The sequence below is a fragment of the Urocampus carinirostris genome, chromosome 5, assembly GCF_059441175.1.
Source record: "Urocampus carinirostris isolate Australia breed hairy pipefish chromosome 5, RoL_Ucar_1.0, whole genome shotgun sequence".
In the NCBI taxonomy this organism is placed as follows: domain Eukaryota; kingdom Metazoa; phylum Chordata; class Actinopteri; order Syngnathiformes; family Syngnathidae; genus Urocampus; species Urocampus carinirostris.
Genome location: NC_142353.1, coordinates 30,067,545 through 30,088,201, shown reverse-complemented (window position 1 = coordinate 30,088,201; position 20,657 = coordinate 30,067,545). Strand labels below are relative to the sequence as shown.

Sequence of the window (20,657 nt, the reverse complement as noted above, 5' to 3'; positions counted from 1 at the left end):
TCAAGGGGAGGGGAAAAAAATCAAATTCTAGATGGAATGTAGATTTTCTTCACCTCCTCTGGAGTACAGCCGGCCGTTATCTTGCTTTTTTTTCATCTTTTGCGGTCCCTGCAGGGGTTTCCAGTCACATTTTTTTTGCAGTCTCCGGGTAGTTTCACCCTGCTCCACTGTAATTGCACTAAAAGGCAAATTAGGGTTATTTCCATTATGCTGTCATGATAGTTATTAAAAGTCCACTTAGAGTCAAATGACTGGATTAACCCAAAAGTCAGCTAACATTGGCAATTGTTGGTTTTTTTTCCTTAGCCTTCAGTTGTGATTTATTCAAGCTCAATGAATGTAAATACTAATAAACTTAGAGGATACATGATAATAATAATAATGATAATTAAAATAAATTATATTTTAAAGCGTCTTTCAGGACACCCAAGGTCGCTGTACATATGAGTAGGACACAACAATAAACGAGTAAAACAAGCAAGTAATAAATAGCCAATACAAAACATAGTTAAAATGTGCGATGTGTAAGGCATATGGTCAATAATACCAAGTCTTAAGAGGTGAGTTTTAAGTCCGGATGTGAAGGTGGACAGGATCGCAGAATTTCAGAGGTCAGGCAGCAATGAGTTCCAGAGCTGAGGGGCAGAGCGGCTGAAAGCTCTGCTCCCCATGAAGCTGAGGCAGTCAGGGGGTATTGTGATATGGAGGAAGATGATCTGAGGGTACGGGCTGGCGTGGCAATGTCGCAGGAGGTTGGAGAGGTAGGGAGGGGCACGGTTATGAATTTAGGTCTAGAGTAGGATTTTGTAGTTGATTCTATGGTAGATTAGGAGCCAGTGGAGTTGCTGAAGGACAGGGGTGATGTGATGCGAGAGGGGGTTTTGGCAATGACATTGCTATAAATATACACATTTAGATACAAACCATATTTCAGTTACTATCTTTTTCTAGATTTTGAACGATACAGTTTATTTAATGTTGAAATTCAAATATTTATAGAATGCTATGGGTTGTTTTTTTTTTTTGCAATCAGCCCTACTACTGCTATGTTGCTGCTGTGTTTGGGAACAAAAGTTACTGGTATGGGATTTTTTCTTTAGATTTTGGACCATGTATTTCATGCAATGTTGCGGCCAATTAATTGATTTTATGGGCCAATTAATGGATTTATATAATGCTATGTGTTTTTTAAATCTAATCCTGTTAATTTGTTATAATGCCTTGTTTCTGCGGTGTTACACGTATTGTTCAGAAAGGAAAGTTAAAGTAAGCCATTTATTTCCTACATTTTCAATTATGCAGACTATGCAATGGCGCTATATTAGAAATTGTTTAGGCCAGTTTATAAACGCGAATAATGCAATGTGTATTATTATTTTTTTTTTTTACTAGACTTGGCAGTGATGTGCTACATGCATGTTGCTGCTGTGTTACTGCCGTGTTACATGAACTGTTTAAAAAAAATACAAGTTGAAGTAGATCATTTTCGTCCTAGAAACATTACGCAATGATCCTACCAATCTATGGATTGTATGTGGCCAAATTATTGATCGATAGAATCCTATTTTTGTTTTCTAATTGTTGTTTCTTAACCTCCCCCGTTTGTACTGTGTTACCGCCGCATTACATGCAGTGTTCGAAATGATGAGGTTTTTTTTTTTTTTTTTTTTTTTTTTAAAAATCTTAAACCATAAAGTTTATGCAATATATATATATATATCATCTCATCTCATCAGCCATACCGCTTATCCTCATTAGGGTCGCGGGGGGGGGCTGGAGCCCATCCCAGCCATCTCCGGGTAGTGGGCAGGGGACACCCTGAACTGGTTGCCAGCCAATCGCAGGGCACACAGGGACAGACAACGCATTCGCTCATTCACACCTAGGGACAATTTGGACCGGCCAATTCACCTGAAATGCATGTTTTTGGAACGTGGGAGGAAACAGGAGCAAGCACGGGGAGAACATACAAACTCCGCACAGGAAGTCTGGAGCATATATATATATATATATATATATATATATATATATATATATATATATATATATATATATATATATATATATATATATATACACATTTAATTTCCTTCTCAAATCTGCATTCAGGCTCCAAGTCTCTCCACCATACAACACAGTCGGCACAATCACACTCGCATACAGTCCCCTCTTAACATCCATACTCATGCTCTTGTTGCTCATCACTCTCCTCAGAGCACCCAAAACCTTGCTTCTTGATTCACTCTGTGAAATACCTCACACTCCATTCCACCAACTGCATCCACATCACAACACAAGTACCTAAAGCTTTCAACTTCTTACAGCACCTGTCCATGCAACCTTATTTCTAACGCCATGCCCACTCCATTACGTGAACAATTCATCACCTTACTCTTCCCAACATTCACACATAACTTACACCTATCACACACTCTTCCAAACTCCATTACCAACCTTCTTAATGTTTCAGAATCAGCCACAAGCGCTGTGTAATCTGCAAACAACAACTGACTTACCTGCCACAACTGACTTACCTTCCACTTGCATTCACCTTTCTCAACACACCATCCATGTACACAATTAAAAAGCCATGGTGACACTACACACCCCTGTCTCACCAGTCAACACAGGAAGCCACTCACTTGTCTCACTCCCTACTCTTACACATGCTTTGCTGTTCACATTAAAACTCCTCAATGCTTCCAACAACTTTCCACCCACTCCATACATTACGATCACCTGCCACAACGCCTCTCTATCAACTCTGTGACACGCCATACATTTAAAAAATGTATTTGTGTTTTTTTTAACTAGCCCTTTTGGTGTTATGCTACTGCCGTGTTACTGCTACGTTACATGTTCTTTTTCAGTTAAAATCGTTTTTTAAAATGTTTAAAACTACATGTAGCATGTTACAGTAGTATCAGGATGGAGAAAACACCACAAAATGTAATAATCCAATATCCAGAAATAGTCTTACTCAAAACACATATGTTTTTCTTTCCTGATAATCAATAACCATATTAATCTTTCAACCCTGCTTTCTGATATCGCCATTCCCATGATATTTACTCTTTTCCATTCACATCTGAAGATAAAAATGGGCATTGATCACTTCAATGCCGCAGTCAGTGATGGCTTGTCAAAGGGAGTAAATAGATTAAGATTATCTTTGAGGTGGATTTTTTGGGGGGGAATTATTTTTTTACCGCTTGATCACTTTAACGAGTACATCAGGGATGAAGAGTAAATGACAGGGTGCATCAGTACAAAAAAAAGAATAAATCATTAGTATTTGATAAACACATACTTATATACAAATTCTTAAACAGTAGACCAAACGGACACAACATGAGCCTGTTTTAAGGAGGGGGTCGCAAAGTAAAATTGCCGTATAGCTTGGGATAAAAACCCATAGTAATATGTAGCTAATGCGTTTCAGGTAGAACATTCAAATCATTATCGCCATCTACTGTCAAGGAATGTAATCGACCTTCTTGGCCTTATTTTGCGAAGAAAAAGGCCTGCGAACTGTTGAAAATGGGTCCGTGACCAATGTTCCCTCTAAGCTGCGCGCGTGCGCCATCGCGCACTGCCCGCACACTCTCAGCGCACAAGAAAATCTATCCAGCGCAATGTTCCCTCTAAGCTACGTGTGTGCGCAATTGCGCAATACCCAGAGCTTTTCCGCACACAAGAAAATCTAGCCAGTTCACAAAAATCAGGGCTCGAGATTGCCAATTAAGAAGCGAATTAAGTCAAAGTTACAGTGCATGAAGGTAAAAATACACGGGTTCCTCTGACGTTGTATTCTAAATGCGGTATTTGGAAGTCAAGGTCGAAGTAGAACGAGGTTGAGTAAAGTCAGATTTTCGAGAACCGGCTTCTTTGGCTCGGGTCACTAAAAAGAACCGTCTCTTTCGGGTCCTAAACGGCTCTTCACACGACCAAATACTATGTAAAATTGTGCACAAAATTACTTAAAGGAAGGGGGGGAAGAGAACAAAAAGAAAAATTAGTGAAAAGCTGAGTAAAAAAGAAACGAAAGAAACAAAGGAAAAAAAGCAAAAAAGCAGCAAATATTCAGAAAAAAAGACAGAAAAAATGAAAAGAAAAACAAAGGAAAAAAGAAAATAGAGAACAAAAAGAAAAAAAGTAACAGCTAGGAAAAAATAAACACAATGAGATTTTTTTAAAGGAATTTAAAAAATAGAAAAAAAAAACAGGGAAAAAGAATAAAAAGTTTGTGTTGCATTCAAATAATTTCCAATTATACCAAGTCAATCTTGTTGCCAACATTCTACTTCCACTAAAAATGTGATTAAATACAGTTCTGTATCGTGCAACCGACTAAATAAGCCCCCAAAAATGTTAGTATTATGCGACAAAAGATACCAGGGAAAAAAAAATTGAAATTTTGTGCAAGATTTTTTGTAAAAACAAATAACGTTTGTAGGCCATACAACCTTTGCAATAATAAACATTATTAATGCAAAATGTTTTTGCATTGCCGGAAACTCAGCAAAATGTACTTGATGTCAAGTTTTGGACATGATTGATAATGACTTAGTTGCCACACTTGGGATTGCTGTTGCTCACTGTTGTTTCAAGCGTTGCTCACCGACTTTGGGTGAACGCTCAGACCCGTGGAAAGTTAGAGGGAACATTGTCCGTGACATACTTTTGGGTCCGACCCACCTGTTGATAAACACTTTAAAACATAATTTATCGTAAATTTTCAGGGGGAATAAGAGCACCCATCACCCATTCAGTGTGTCAAGCTGTTGCTCATTTATTCCGGCTGCTTCCTTCACTTTCCCCGGTGATGTCGAGCCACAGCCGCCAGCGAGCTCACTTAATAGGTTTTTGTAGATTGTAACCGCGAGAGCTGTTGATTGCGTCGCTGATGGGCCGGGTTAATTATTGAGAGCAGGAGTCGAACATTTCTGCCGAATTAGTTTAGATTAATTGAACGCTCTCCTCGGAAATGCTCGTGCGCTCCTAAGTGGAAATCCTCTCATCACTTCCCTCTATCTGTCACGGCCAAAAGCCATCTGCCCGCTGAAAGCCTTTTCCATTTTATACTTCTTTTATCATTAGCTTATCGAGCCCTTCCCTCTTGCGTTATAGCAAAACAAAACAATCTTTGCAACGCACTCGGAAAATCAATTAGTAACACAATACCGCACTTTTCCTTCCTTGCCTTTTGCATCCTGCTGTTATTAGCATCCTGAGTGTGTCCAACGGTCGCTCTGCCAGGAAGTGAGCTTAGCGTCTTGCTTACACCCCGGGACATTTTTTTTCTCTTTCGCAAACTCAATCTCCAGTCCGCAGCGAGCGGTACCGAAAGAAAATCAAGTTGAAACGGCTTCAACTCGGAATCGTCTTTGCGGTTTCTCGGACCCCCCCGGTGGCCGACATTAGCGCTTGCAGATGGTCAGGGGAGATTTGGAGACCGTGATTCATCGATGGAACTGGACAAGTGCCGTGGAGAGCTTACATCCAGCTGGAACTTCCATTCTCTTGTGGAGAGGTCCAAATTCAGAATCACATTTTTCAAAAAAAAAAAAAAAAAAAAAAAAAACAGCCATGACTTCTCTAAACTTGGATTATATATATATATATATATATATATATATATATATATATATATATATATATATATATATATATATATATATATATATATATATATATATATATATATATATATATATAATCCGTGTAGTTTACGCAAGCAAGGGTACTGTACTTTTAAGGGTGTCACGTGCATTAGAGTTTATCTCGTTATCACATTATTTTCATTCTAGGTATCGGGACGAATAGAAAATAGAAAATTGTCGGTGGTTGAGATTTGCAATATCGAATTTGGCCACCAGAAAGCATTATATACCCCAAAAAAGCAGACCACATGAAAGCAGGTGTTATTTAATTTGGTTGGTGTGTATTTGGGGTGCCTTGTCATAAAACCTGGCTAAAGACACTCGCGGAGGCCTGAAGTACAACAGTGTAAATTGTCACAAAAACCGCTTCAGCCGTTTCGGAACCTATAACTCATATTCCCCAAAAATAAGATAAATAAAGTATCACACAAATAAATAGTTAAAAAAATATGCATTGTGATTTCTGCATTTGGGGAAGCACTGTGGCGCAGTGGTTAGCGCGTGTGCGGCACAGTTCTAAGGTCTTGGGAACCTCCTACGATGAAAATGTCAGACACCTCCATGATTTCTAAGTGGGAGAAATAGCAAAATAACAGGGTGTTCAAATACTTATTTTCTTTACTGTATATATCTCATCTCATCTCATCTCATTATCTGCACGGCTTATCCTCAGTAGGGTCGCGGGGGTGCTGGAGCCCATCCCAGCAATCATCGGGCAGTGGGGACACCCTGAACTGGTTGTCAGCCAATCGCAGGGCACACAGGGACAGACAACTCGCTCGCTCATTCACACCTAGGGACAATTTGGACCGGCCAAGGTTGAGCCAGGTTTCTGTGAATACAACCGTCCTGTATAAAGCGATTTCCCAGGTCATCTGTGTAATGGGTAATGGATCTGGTGTTGTTGAGATACAGGCTCGGCAGGGTTAGCTTGTGAGGGTTGTTTCATAGCTTACCTGTTGCAGTAGTCGAGACCTGTAGCCTCCCTATTGCTTTCTCTCCTGCCGCCACCTAAATCCCTTTTTGAACCCACTAATAATTCATGGAGCACTTGCTGCAGATCCCAATTTCTTTTTGCTCTTTGGACTTTTCTTAAAGTCCACTTTAATTGATATATTGCTATTCACAGTAATGAGCCAGTAAAAGCTAGCTGTTGCCATGCTTCCCTGTTTGTTTTGGTGTCCACATTGCCTTGTGCCCCTGACCGTGTTCATGATACTCTCTTTGATTGCACAAAAAAATTTAAGGCGAGAATCAAAACCTTCAATTTCTGGTCCAACTCAGATGACTTAATGTTAGAAGCACTTGCAGTGTTTATTATAGGTTGGCGGCACATTTCAGAGTGTTACTGTTCAAAAGAGACCAAAACCGTCCATATTATCTAAAGGATTTAAGAACAGCATTCATTTTATTTGGATAAATCTTGGATTGGGAATTTAGGCGATTTGTACAGGACCGTTAACGGGTTAAAGTTAGTTCCTGGAAAGAAAGATTTCTTTCACGTCAGTGATAAAATACTTGGAATCCCGTTCTGCCGTTTCTCATTAGCAGGGTGACCGTTTTTATCCGACCTTGATCTGAAAAAGCAAAATAATTTGTTTCAAGGAGTCTTCTTATTTCCCGGGATTCGCCGCGTTGTACGTAACCCCATTTGCGGGATTGATATCGCCGTTTCAAAACAAGCGGCACCACCCAAAACAAATGCTCTTCTTTCTGCTGCGGGCTTTCTGATAGACACAGTGTGAGATTGTTTCTGTTGAATAAGAGATGAATCTCTCTCCGTGTCACCGATGCGCCGTGACCTCGGCAATATAATTATCTGCAGGGGGGAAGCCGGGTTAAATTATGTAATATTGCTTGAATGCGAGTGCAAGAGGTGTATCATTTCTGCGCTGCCCCCTGTGGTAGGGAGAATCACATCTAATGGCCTCGTCGGTTATCCACAAATATCGGGGTTAATTACAGTCTTTCGGCCTGTCACTGCACATGAAAAACTGCTGGGTGTTTAATCTTATGCCTTTAGAGTAATGGGTCAAACAACAAGGATTGCAATCTTAAAATATTGGGTTGTTGGATTTTACTTGGACAATATGCGCTATGAAAATTAAATCGCATACCCCATTAGCAGAATATGTAGCTCAAGAAAAGCGCATGTTTCACTCTGTTTTTGAACTTAAATTTTACTACAGAACATGCTATTGGGGCGGCAGTAGCTCAGGAGGTAGAGCGATCGTCTTAGGATTAAGGGATCCCAGTTCGAATCCCGGCTTGTCCGTGTTACATATCGAAGTGTCCTTGGGTAAGACACTGAACCCCCAATACCCCCAATGAAATGAAATGAAATGATCTGCATTTATATAGCGCTTTTCAAGTCAGTGACTTCCCAAAGCGCTTTACATTGTGCTTCACATTTCCCAATAGCGGCCGTGATGTGTGCAGCCATGTAAGGCGCTAACCTGCTTATTGGGGGTAATTGGGGGTTCAATGTCTTACCCAAGGACACTTCGACATGTAACACGGACAAGCCGGGATTCGAACTGGGATCCCTTAATCCTAAAACGATCGCTCTACCTCCTGAGCTACTGCCGCCCCAATAAGCAGGTTAGCGCCTTACATGGCTGCACGGCCGCTTTTGGGAAATGTGAAGCACAATGTAAAGCGCTTTGGGAAGTCATTGACTTGAAAAGCGCTATATAAATGCAGATAATTTCATTTTCATTTCATTTTCACAACATACAGCACAGATGAAAGTATTTCCTCTTACGGGCGTGCAAACATGCAATAAATAAGACACAATACTAATAACAAAATAACATAAAAATCTTTTTTTGTCAGAAAAAAAGTGCAGCTTATAACTTGGTGTGCCTGGAAATACAGTTAAAAAAAATCAAGAACGCAACATTAAAATGACATGCCTCAACATATGTTAGCCAATTAACAATGAATTAAGTTGATTGATTAGTGAAACCAGATTTCCCAATATTTTTTTAACGCAACCCTTGCTCTTTCTGCAGTTTTATTTCATGCACCTTATAGTCCGGTGTGCCTCATATATGGGCGGGAAAAAATCTCATAAAGGCTGACATTATAGATGCTATAGTCCAGAAAATAGCATTTCGTTGTAACTATGCATTTCCAATGTTATTTAACACATTTTCTCTCTTATTAAGCGCACTGGATTATAAGGCGCACCTGCAAATTTCTGGTAATTTTTTGTGGTTTTTAGTCCCGTCTTATAGTACGGAAAATAGTGTATTTGCCATCTTGCTGCTAAGGAAAACTAACCCCTTTTAAAAGACTGGGGAAAACATGCTAAGAAAAAAGGTGCAATCTTGGTCACCGTAATTTTTTTTTCTTCCTTGTATTTTTTTAGCACTCATTTTGCAACACAATCACGCAGTGGTTTTCAAATAGTGGGGCTTGGCCGACTAAGTGGATGCCAGGCTCTGTCAAGGGGGGCCTAATTGACCTTGAATAACATTGTTTTTTGTTGTTGTTTTTTTATGCATTACAGTCGAGTGCAATTACACCTCCACTACACTAGGAGGCTGTCATTGTCATTGTTCTTTGTTCAGGATTCAAGTTATTTTTATTATTGTGCTCTTTAGTTAATGTTGGTGTTCAGTTTGATTGCATTATTTATTCTTTTATTTGCATTCTTTCATTTTATTATTTATTGATTTAAAGCATATTTGTAAGTATCATATGGCTAAGGGATCGGTAAAACGTGATCACATGGTTTGACATGATCAATCAAAAATGTTTCTAGTGAAAGGAGTTTATTTTTTATTTATTTTTGAATTTCAGATATACTTTAGGTATTTTTTGTTAGTTACTCAAGCTATTCTTTGTTGTAAGTCGGTCCATATTTATTTATTCTTTTATAGGTTAATATGAAAGCTATTTACAGTGGGACCTCGCTACTTCGCGCTTCGACGTTCACGGATTCAGAGCTTCGCGGGCCTCAAAAATAATAATGATAAAATAAAATAATTAAAAAAAATTTTTTTTTTAATTTTTTAATTTTTTTTAAGCATTTTTGAAGGGGCGTCGCTACTTCGTGGTTCCACGTTCGCGGGTTCAGAGCTTCGCAGGTCTAAAAAAATAATAATAATAGAATAAATATATATATATTTTTTTTTTTATTTAATTGTTTTTTAAGCATTTTTGAAGGGGCGTCGCTACTTCACAGATTTTCACTTTTCGCGATTGGTTTTGGTCCCCATTAACCGCGATAACGAGGTCCCACTGTATGCATGGTATACTTGAAACAATTTCATAGACAAATGGAGTACAAGAGGCAAGAGGTTTTCTTCTTCAAAAGGGGTGCGTGACATAAAATAATTGAGAAGCACTGCAATAAAGTCTTCTGCCCAAATAATACACACTGTTTCTTTAAGTACAGTCAAGTTTAAATTTTCCCAAATTAAAGAATTTACACCCCAAATAAACCCAAATTATGTCAAATTATTTGAGTCACACCTATGCCTGGTCACAAGCGATTATTGCTCTATGTCCTAACGAGCAAAGATTAGCCTCGATTTCTGAAAGCGCTAATCCGTGAACATCTCTTTAGAAACGTAGCTCCACTCATTTGTAGTACATGGAGGCTCTCGCTCCGGACCGAATCAATATTTCAGTGGCATCAGATTTACAGCACTTGTCTCTCCAGTGACTCGCAGAGACAACCTTTCGTGTTATTGAGGAATGAACTTCCTGTCCGGCACAGATGAGAGGATCACTTCTTTGTTTGTTGAACGAACTCCACCGCGGAGCCTCTTGTGATCTATATTGGATTGTTGTTGTTGACCTAGTATCGATGTGTATCTCTCGCTCATTATTGCCTTTGTTGCGATCGGCTTGTTTTTCGTCCTTACACGTTATTTGGAGTGGAGAGTACAAATGAATCAAACTGACATCCCGTACGTCCGTTTTAGATTGCTCGTAATTATTAGGGTTACAGGTGAGTAGGAAAATATTAGAGCTAAATTTAGGCGAGAGTCAGAAGGGTACACGACTTTGCTATTTTTCAACTAATGTGATGTGAGACCTTGTTTAGTGCGCCACAGGAAATTGCCGTCATTACGGTGTGGGATGCGAGGTGCAAGGCAACAGGTAGGAGAACCTTACAGAATGTTATCAACACATCCCTGAAAATTATCGGTTGTTCGCAGCCAGATTTGGAAGGTAATGCACGACAGCTGATAAGAGAACCAAAGAGTGATCAACACAGCCCGGAAAATAATCGGTTGCTCTCTACCCAGTCCAAGGGGCTTTGCAATGCAACAGAGAGAAGAACCTTACACAGTCATCAACAAAGCCCAGAATATCATCGGATGTTCTCTGATGAGTCTGGAGAACATTGGACCGCAACAGACAGGAGAACCTTAAAGGGTTATAAATACATCCAAAATAAATCATTGGCTGCTCTCAGCCCAGGCTGGAGGATGTTGCACGGCAGCAGACAAAAACTTCACAGTTATCAACAAAGCCCAGGAAATAATTGGTTGCTCTTTGCCCAGTCTTGAGGGCCTTGCAATGCAGCAAATCGGAGAACCTTACAGTTATCATCTCAGCCCATAGAATTGTCTTTAGGTCTCTGCCTAGACTGGGGAACATTGCACAGCAGCAGACAGGACCTCAGAGCGTCATTAACACAGCCCGGAAAATCATATATGGCTCTCTGCCCAGTCTGGACTCCATTGCATGGCAGGAGATCCTCATCAGCACTTCCCAGAAAATCATCGGTTGCTCTCTGCTCAATCATGATGAAATTGTCCTGCAGTAGAGGAGAGAACCTTACAGATTCATCAACACCACTCAGAAAATTATTTGTTTCTCTCGGCCCAGTCTGGAAGACATTGCATGGCGGCAAACAGGAGAACATTACATAGTTTTTAACACTGCCCAAAAAAATCATCGGTTAATATCTGCCCAATCTGGAGAGCATTGCTAGCCAGCAGACAAAATAACATTTCAAAGGGTCATCATTACAGCCTAAGAAATCACCGGTTGCTTTCTGTCTAGTCTGGAGGACATTGCACAGCAGCAGACAGGAGAACCTTACAGTGCCATCAACACAGCTAACAAAAAGCACGGTTTGCTGTCTGCCTAGTTTTGAGTGTATTGCACGGCAACATACAGGAGAGCCTTACAGAGAATAATCAAAACAGCCCAGAAAATAATTGGCTGCCTTTTGCCCAATTTACAAAAGATTGATCGTGCTACAGCAACAGAGATGACAACATTTTTCAAGACTCATCCAACCCTGGCCACCACCTCTTTGTCATGCTCCCCTCTGGCAGATACCACCTGTCCTGTAAAGGGACATTGTGTATTACTTAGCCTCCTGGCTGAGTAACTTTATACTGTCAATTTGAACCACATGAATTCATAAAACTGTGCCAGGAATTAATTTTTAAACATTTTCCACGGTCGGTGCACCTTGAGATTCTTTTATTGAAAAAAAAGTGAAACTTTGCTCAATAAAGGTTGAGAAACTACCGCACTACACCAGTCACTGACTAAAAAAAACATTGAAAGCCTTTGGTTTGGTTGGAGTTTTCAGTGAAGCTGGCACGGGGGAGGGAAGCCAGAGGGCTTGGAGACAAAATCCGAGAGGCAACACAAGTAGAACATGTCAAGTCTACACAACAAGGTCCGCTAGGCAGTTGTGCTTCCAATATTTTGACCCTCCCTCCATTGCCAATCCTTCTTGAATCAATTCCTGCAGTCCTCGCGGAATTCTCGCGAAACAAACCTCCTTACAGTCTAAAATGATGTGCAGTTCGGCGAAGACTTTTCTATCTGAGTTTGAAACCCACTTGTGTCAAATCCATGGCTCGTGGGACACATTTGGCCTGCTACATCGTTTTATGTTGCCCACCTGGGCTCAAAACAATGTTTCCTAGAGAATTTTGTAATACCCTGGTGAGGGAACAGTCTAGCGGGGTTCGGGGACATGCGCCCCTGTAAGAAAATGTACATTTTAAGTTTTAATTACATTTAAATATGCCTTGTGCATTTTTAGAGTAAACTCCTGAAGGTAGATCTTTGATGAATGTGTGCCCTTGAAAACTATTGAATCATAAATACACGGGTTATAAAAGACAATGGCATGTAAACAAGACCGAAATTTGAAGCAAAACAAACCTCTTTGTATTTTTTTAGACTAAAAACAACTATTGTTGTCCTAATGCTGATGCTGTACTATTTCAAAGTAGAATATCTGCGAGTAAGAATGATATGAGTTTCAAATTTAGTGAAATACTCAGATCTGTGATATGGTAAATTTCAATATTAAATATCAGTACCGATGCTACTGTTTGCTGGTATGACAGAATGACACTTCCTCTTCTGTGGTTAATAGGAGGTTATTATATCAGGCATCTTATAAGCTACAGTTCGGGCCCTTGCACGCCAAAGCGTTTGCAGATTTTAAATATTTATTGGCATTGTCAAAAAGACCAAAGAAACTTTTTATGGAGCATCCATTCATCCAATAAATACAAGAAAATATAAAATCCACGGAATAAATATCAAGAATATATACTCATAAAACCCCCAAATAACCCAATGTAAATATTAAGAGTGCAGACATGGTACCATAAAAAAACTTAACAGCTTAAGTCCTTGTTAAAAATGAAGGAACTAAACATATTATGGTAATTGTGATACTTACAGTCGGACTGCAATTTTTTTTTTGCGTGTTTACATGGCTTTACATAATAAATTGGCAATACCATGTTTCTTATTGGATTATTACCTACATGTAACCGTACCCATTGACTTTTTTTAATGGGACTCTTATATACTATAAGTATACTTCTTTCAACATGCGATTAGAGTTTCTACACTGCCTTGCTTTTTAATTTTTGTCTGGTTTTACAAGAAAAAACATACTAAGAAAAAACTACCGTATTCATTGGGGCATAACGTGGGCTCCTAATTTTTGATTGAAAATCGGTATAAAATGTTGTTTCACTTTATTTCTGCTCAAACTAAGCATTGTACATGTGGCTATGATTAAAATTACTTATTGAAACGTAAATTATAAACACAAAGCCAACATAAAAATGACAATGTATTTATTCAATGTCCTTCAAAGTCTGATTCATCATCAAATACACCAAAGTGTATCGCTCATCATGCTTTTTTTCGTTCTTTATTTCTTTCAGCACGAATTCCTGTTTTTTTTATTCTTTAACATTCGTCTCTGGTACTGTGACTAAAAATAGTGTGGTACATGATGCAAAATCACATGCCTTTCCATATGTCTAGTACTCTCATTGTTGCACATGTGTTTGATTCCCGTTCTTGTAATAGTGGCCATTGATTTTGTTTCAATCATTGCACAAATCCAGTAATAAACTACAGTAAAACCTCATGTATAACATGCATATTGTGTAAACGTAGAAAAAAAATAAATGCTTCAAACATGTATAAATACAGTGGATTAGAAAAGTAAGCTAATTCATTTCAAGCATACATCTACAAGAAAACGATATAAAACTGTTTTGGTCGTGAAGCTACAAAGAAATGAAAAAGAAATCTCTCTATTTGCATTTCTCTCTGTGTTTAGGGATGCTCACAATGGCCCCCAAAGGTTTCTATTGCGCTGACGCCGAAAGAACCTGCAACCCCTGCCTGGACGCGGCCAAAGCCTGCAACCTGAACGGCACCTGCAAAAGGCACCGCTCGGCTTACATCTCCACCTGCAGCAAGGAAGACCCCAACAAAGGGGAAACCTGCAGCAAGAAGCGCTGCCACAAAGCGTTGCGCCTCTTCTTGGATCGCGTCCCTGAAGAGTTCAGCCACCGGTTGCTCTTCTGCCCCTGCCAAACAGAAGGTTGTGCCGAACGCCGCCGGCAGACCATTGTGCCTGACTGCTCTTATAAAGAGAAAGAAAAACCCAATTGCCTGGAGCTGAGGACAGTCTGCCGCCAGGATTCTCTATGCAGGTGTGTGTATCAACTCTCATAAAGTTAAATATGAAACGTTTGAAAGGTTCCGACAAGGCAAGTTTGAACCAACATTGGGTGGTACAAAGGCAAAGAGCAGAAAGACCGATCAGTCCAGAAAACGGTTGTCTTTTATTCGGACCGGGTTTTGTGCACGGAAAGTAAGATACAGTAGCATTTCAACATTCGTGATCCAAAAGGCAGGCAAGAGTTCGGTACACTGTTATCACAAGAGCTAAGAGGGAAGTGCAACAAACTATAAAAAAGCTAAGGAGAAGAGTAAGAGAGAAATGAAATAAGGCAAGGTAGATATAGATAGGAGATAGGAAAGATATAGAAGAAACGAACGAGGGAGAGAGAGAGAGAGAGAGAGAGAGAGAGAGAGAGAGAGAGAGAGAGAGAGAGAGAGAGAGAGAGAGAGAGAGAGAGAGAGAGAGATGGAAACCTCATAAAGCAGTTGGCTTGAGGAGAAACCCAACAGCTTACAAATTGCAGTGAGAGAACAACAATTTACCATTTAACCGTCTAATTGTGCTAAACAATCATGCATTTTTTGCTATAGGGAAGCTGCACAAATTCCAACACTATCATCCATCTGTGGGTCTTCCGAAACAATATCCTATTTCTCGATTTCTATTGAATATCATAAAAATCAGTAGGCTCTCCATGTCCAAGGAAGCAAATCTTTGCAACTTGAAACCTAGATACTTTCACTTTTAGGAATGTCATGTTTATTTTATATAGCCCTTAAACACAAGCAGTCTCAGGGGTGTACAGATTACAGATTATTACAGACTATATAATATTATTACACCATCCCCTGATCCAAAACTTACATGAGGGCAAGGAAAACTCAAAACCTCATCATGAGGAAATTAAGATACCTTGTGAAGGGACCGCACATGAGGTAATACCCCTTCCAGGATGACCAGGCTGCAATGGATGTTGCAAGGGCATCGTAAACAATACAAAGACATTGTCAACGTGATATATAGGCTATTCAAAAGCTATATATATATATATATATATATATATATATATATATATATATATATATATATATATATATATATATATATATATATATATATATATATATATATATATATATATATATATATATATATAATAATAATTTCCTTTGTATTGTCATTCTTTGTCAGAACGAAATGTCGATACACCTGACCCGTTGTAGGGAGCCGATGCAGCCGCAGCCAACAGAGGGCGCCGGCATTTTTACCAATGTTATAAATCTTAGGTATGACTCGGCCGAGGCGCGAACCAGCGACCTCCCAGTCTCATATATATATATATATATATATATATATATATATATATATATATATATATATATATATATATATATATATATATATATATATATATAAAACAAATACATCTGGAGAGAAGCAATGCAGTTGAGGAAATGTATTACCAAGTTTCAAAATAAAGATAATATCAGAGTGCATTTCGAACCAATTGATGGAGACACGTTCTCCCACCCAAAGGCATGTAAGAATGTTCCGGCCCCTCTTTTATTGAAAAAGTTTTACATGCAGCATTACAGACACTCAGAATTCAGACCTCACATTACAAAGACAAAAAAAACGGAATTACTGTACAAGATTAGTACTGCACATTGCTGAGTCTTCAATCTTGTATGATAAGACCATTGCTTTGAAACTACACTCGTACGAAAGAATACATTCAGCAAATAAATACTTCACTAAAATCTATGAATTTATCCATGATATGCACCGTTTATCCTTAGTAGGGTCGCAGGGGTGCGGGAGCCCATTCCAGCCGTCTGTGGGCAGGGGACACCCTGAACTGGTTGCCAGCCAATTGCAGGGCACACAGAGACAGACAACTCACTTGCTCATTCACACCAAGGGACAATTTGGATTCGGCCAATTAACTGGACATGCATGTTTTTGTAGTATGGGAGGAAACCGGAGTGCCCAGAGGAAACCCATGCAAGTGCGGGGAGAACATGCTAACTCCCCATAGGAAGGCTTGTAGCTGTATTTGATCCCATGACCTCAGAACTGTGCCGGAGACTCAGCCGCTGTGCCTGCCACTTCACTAAAACATGTGGACAAATATGATGTACATTTACAACAATTAAAATGAACAATGTGATTATCAAAGTAATGATGTGATCATTGAATAATAGACTTAAAATAGCTCGTGCATCCATTCAATATGGTTGGTGTAAAGTGTATAGAAGAGGCGAGCCGTTTCTTTTGAAACAAAAGTGGAATAAGAAAGCTTGATGCATTTGAGAAAATGGTCAAAAAGCTTTTTTTCGGCCCCTTTTTACCACGGAGGAGGAAGTTGCCTAACTCTTGAAGCTCATCTTCCAAAAGTAAGTCAAACTTAACTTAATTTATGTTTATAGAGCATATTATTTTATGAAACGTTTATTTTCAGTACGAAACAATACAGGTTACTTATACAAGCCTTTAACATACTTATACAAGCCTTAAACATACAAAATATAGCACTGAAGCAACTTACGAACAAATTCAACTTATGAACGATCGTCCCGGAACCCATCTTGTTCGTAAGTAGCGCAGCCTCTGTATATGTATAGTTTACTAAACAAAGCTAGTAACATGCATTCTTTTTTTAAAAGATGAAGGTTGAAGCTATATACCATCCCTGTACAGCTACAAAATTACATTTTTTGTATGCGTCATAATGGCTGGCAGCAGCTTTGCCAAATTTAAGAAAAACATCAGGCATTGAATGAGTCAATCTTTTTTTTTTAGATATATCGATGACAACAAGCTAAATAAGAATGCGGCTGAGTCATTCCTCGATTGCATTTATCATCCCGCGGCGGCATCTTTTCATGTTTTTTCCTGCCAGCAAACTCATTTTAGCTCCTCCATGTCGGATGAACTCGTAAGGCTAAGTTGTTGAGACAAAGCCCAATTAAGCGGAAAGAGAACAACATTAGCGGCTCACTTGGACGCTTCCAGTTCACACCTAGCCAGCCGTGACGTGTCGAGAATAGTCGGAAAAATACAGCTTGTCCTTCGCCCAATCGACTACCAGCGTACTCCAATGTCTCTCCAGTCACTTCATTAGTCTAATAGCACAAAAACTGCAAGACGTTTGAATAAGTTGAAGTATTTAAAAGCCCATTTGAGAGCCTAATGAAGTTTGACGGAGTGCTCGACCCCGGAACGTCCGCCGCCAAAAATAAAAGACGGCGCGAGAAGCATGAGAGAAAAAAATACAATAATGGCTAATTTTCCATTTTCCTGCTGTGACAAATGATTAGGCAGCTGATGCAGCCATTAGTGCCACATCTCTCTGGCATTTACATTTCCAATACAGCCCGTCGGAAGGGAGCAGCGGCAGTATTTTTCTGGGGAAATTGTTATAAAAAAACTAATTCTACTTTTTTGACTATTAGTGAGATTATTTGTTGGTTTTTCAGAAGAGATGTGGCAATCACTGGACAAATGGAGTTTGCTAAAACTACAAATTGAATTTAACAATTGCTTCATTCATTGTATAAGTCCGATATCCGTGAAAAATGAACCCATTGTGTGTCAGTTTCATGTTGCTTTGATCAAGGAGACCTCATCAATCTTTAGGAAAGTCTTTACATTTTGACACGAAAACAGATTAAGGTTGATTCCAAAATTAAAAAAAAAATCTAAATACATGAATTGATATGCTTACAAAATCATCAATATCACTAATAACTTATTAACCAAGATTAAATAAAAATAAAAGACATAAAATGGGGTTAGCAAATCAAGAATAACCAATATTAGGATTTCTGATCTAAAACCTTAAACCAAATGAGTGTGTTCCCATCCATCATCTGCACCGCTTATCCTTAGTAGGGTCTCGGGGATGCTGGAGCCCATCACAGCTATCTTCAGCCAGTGGATAGGGGACACCTGGAACTGGTTGACAGTCAGTTGCAGGGCACACAGAGACAGACTGCTCACTCGCTCATTCACACTAATGGAAAATTTGGACCGGCCAATTCACCTGACATGCATGTTTTTGGAATGTGGGAGAAACCAGAGTGCCCGGAGGAAACCCCCGCAAGCACGGGGAAAACATGCAAACTCCACACAGGAAGGTTTAATCCAATGACCTCAGAAATGTGCCGCGTACGTGCTCACCCCTCATCTGCCATGCCGCCCATGAGTGTGTTCTTTTTCTATAGATATTTTAAATGTTGTCTATTGTCTTGTCTATTGTTTATTTAATTTTTCAGCTTTGGTTGAAATTATTTCAGTTTCGGGTGTTTCCCTTAATGATTTTACCACTCATCAAACCTAGAACTAGCCCAGGAGCTTTTCTAAACCACATACAAGTTACAGTTATCCGTGCAGAAACAGGATTATATAACAAAAGGATTGCATTCGGGAATTGCAAATCTAAATCCCAGGTCCACGCAAATGAACCCCCATATTTTCTATGATATCTATAATATACACTTACGCATACATATTTGTATAAAAGCAACCTAAATCCCAAAACACACTACTTTAAGTGTGACAATTCAGGAATACATTCTTACATGTGCTAAACGCAAATGTTCCCATGTGTAATTTCCTCTACACTTAAGTGGATTACGACTTGTATCATATAAACAACATAATAAATGTCTAAATATATGTTCTCGCTTCTTCAAAAGTAACCTTAGGCCCGCGTAGCAACTGACAAAGCAAACCGGCAATTTTCGAAATAATTATCGACAACTCACGTACAGGAAGCTGGCAAACCAATTAATTAAAGCAAATAAAAGTAGAAACCAGACGCCACATTTTCTTTTTTTAGGACTGATACATTTTCAAATACAGTGGTACCTCTATTTACAAATGTCTCTACATACGAATGTTTCAGGATACGAAGTACCTGAACGAGAAATTATTGCCTCTAGTTACAAAGGCGTTTCAGGATACAAAGTCAGAAATACAGTACATTGCGCTGCTATTAGTTTCCCGAATGTAAACAAACTGGCTAGTGCTTAAAATCTGCCTGGCAACTCGCATGCGTTATGCGAGCATGCTCTTTGTGTCACCGTTACAGTTCAGAGCTCGAATACAAGGAGGAGCGGGGGTTTAACAAGATGGCAAAGAGGAAGACAGAGCCCAAATTAAGATTAAAGGCATTTTAGCAAAGTTCCATAAAGTCTCAGATTTAGTTGAAGAGGAATCACCCGGAAAAATCTTGACAAGTCGGGCTATTGCTCATTATGATGACGTCTGCCTTGCTCATTTCTGACCGATTGTCGTCTTTTATTAAGTCTTCATTAATTTAACTCCTGCACTTCTTGAGGCCCACTGTGCCAACTAGTAACAAAAACCTCTTAGAAAGTTAGTAACTATCTTTGGTCAAATGTTGATCCATTTAGCTAAAGCCGTACTTGATCCAAAAATGGGGTGCATCAAACCTAGGGTAAGAAGTAGTTTGGAAAGAAGTTATAGTTAGGATTTCATATACTTTTATATACTTGTTGCATTATGGAATATGGATCAGAAATGGCGCTAACTGTAGGGCAATAGTGCAATCTCATTACAAAAAAACGTTAGAATAGTTGGCGGACATCTTTTTTCAAGTCTTGAATCACTTAGCTAACACTGTACTCGATCCATAAATTAGTCACATCAAACCTAGGGGAAAAAGTAGTTTGTAAAATAATTAAAGTTTCGGATTTCGAAGCATATATTTGTAGAGTTGTAAAAAGATTAACAGAATTAACTGTAGGCCAATTTCGCAAACAAATGACAAAAACCGTTGGCGGCTGTCTTTTTGCAAGTCTTGATTAACTTAGCTAACGCCGCACTCTATTCATAAATTGGCTGCATAAAACCTAGGGGGAAAAGTAGTTTGTAAACTAGTTCTAATTTCGGATGTCACAGTATATATTTCTTCTGTTGTAATAAACCAGAATTAGCACTAACTGTAGGTCAATCGTGCAAGCTAGTTACAAAAACCATTGGAACAGTTTTAAGTCTCGGTTCACTTAGCTAATGCCGTACTCGATCCATAAATG

The 20,657-nt window shown here is 39.1% G+C and overlaps 1 protein-coding gene across 1 annotated transcript in view; it reads left to right on the top strand.

Annotated features, from left to right (window-relative positions):
• LOC148366010 (GDNF family receptor alpha-2-like) overlaps nt 1-20,657 on the top strand; it is a 162,701-nt gene that overhangs the window by 67,782 nt on the left and 74,262 nt on the right. Inside the window, exon 4 of the mRNA XM_088335137.1 lies at nt 14,245-14,623. Within this exon, the coding sequence (XP_088191263.1) occupies nt 14,245-14,623 (379 nt within the window). The remainder of the gene's footprint in view (nt 1-14,244; nt 14,624-20,657) is intronic.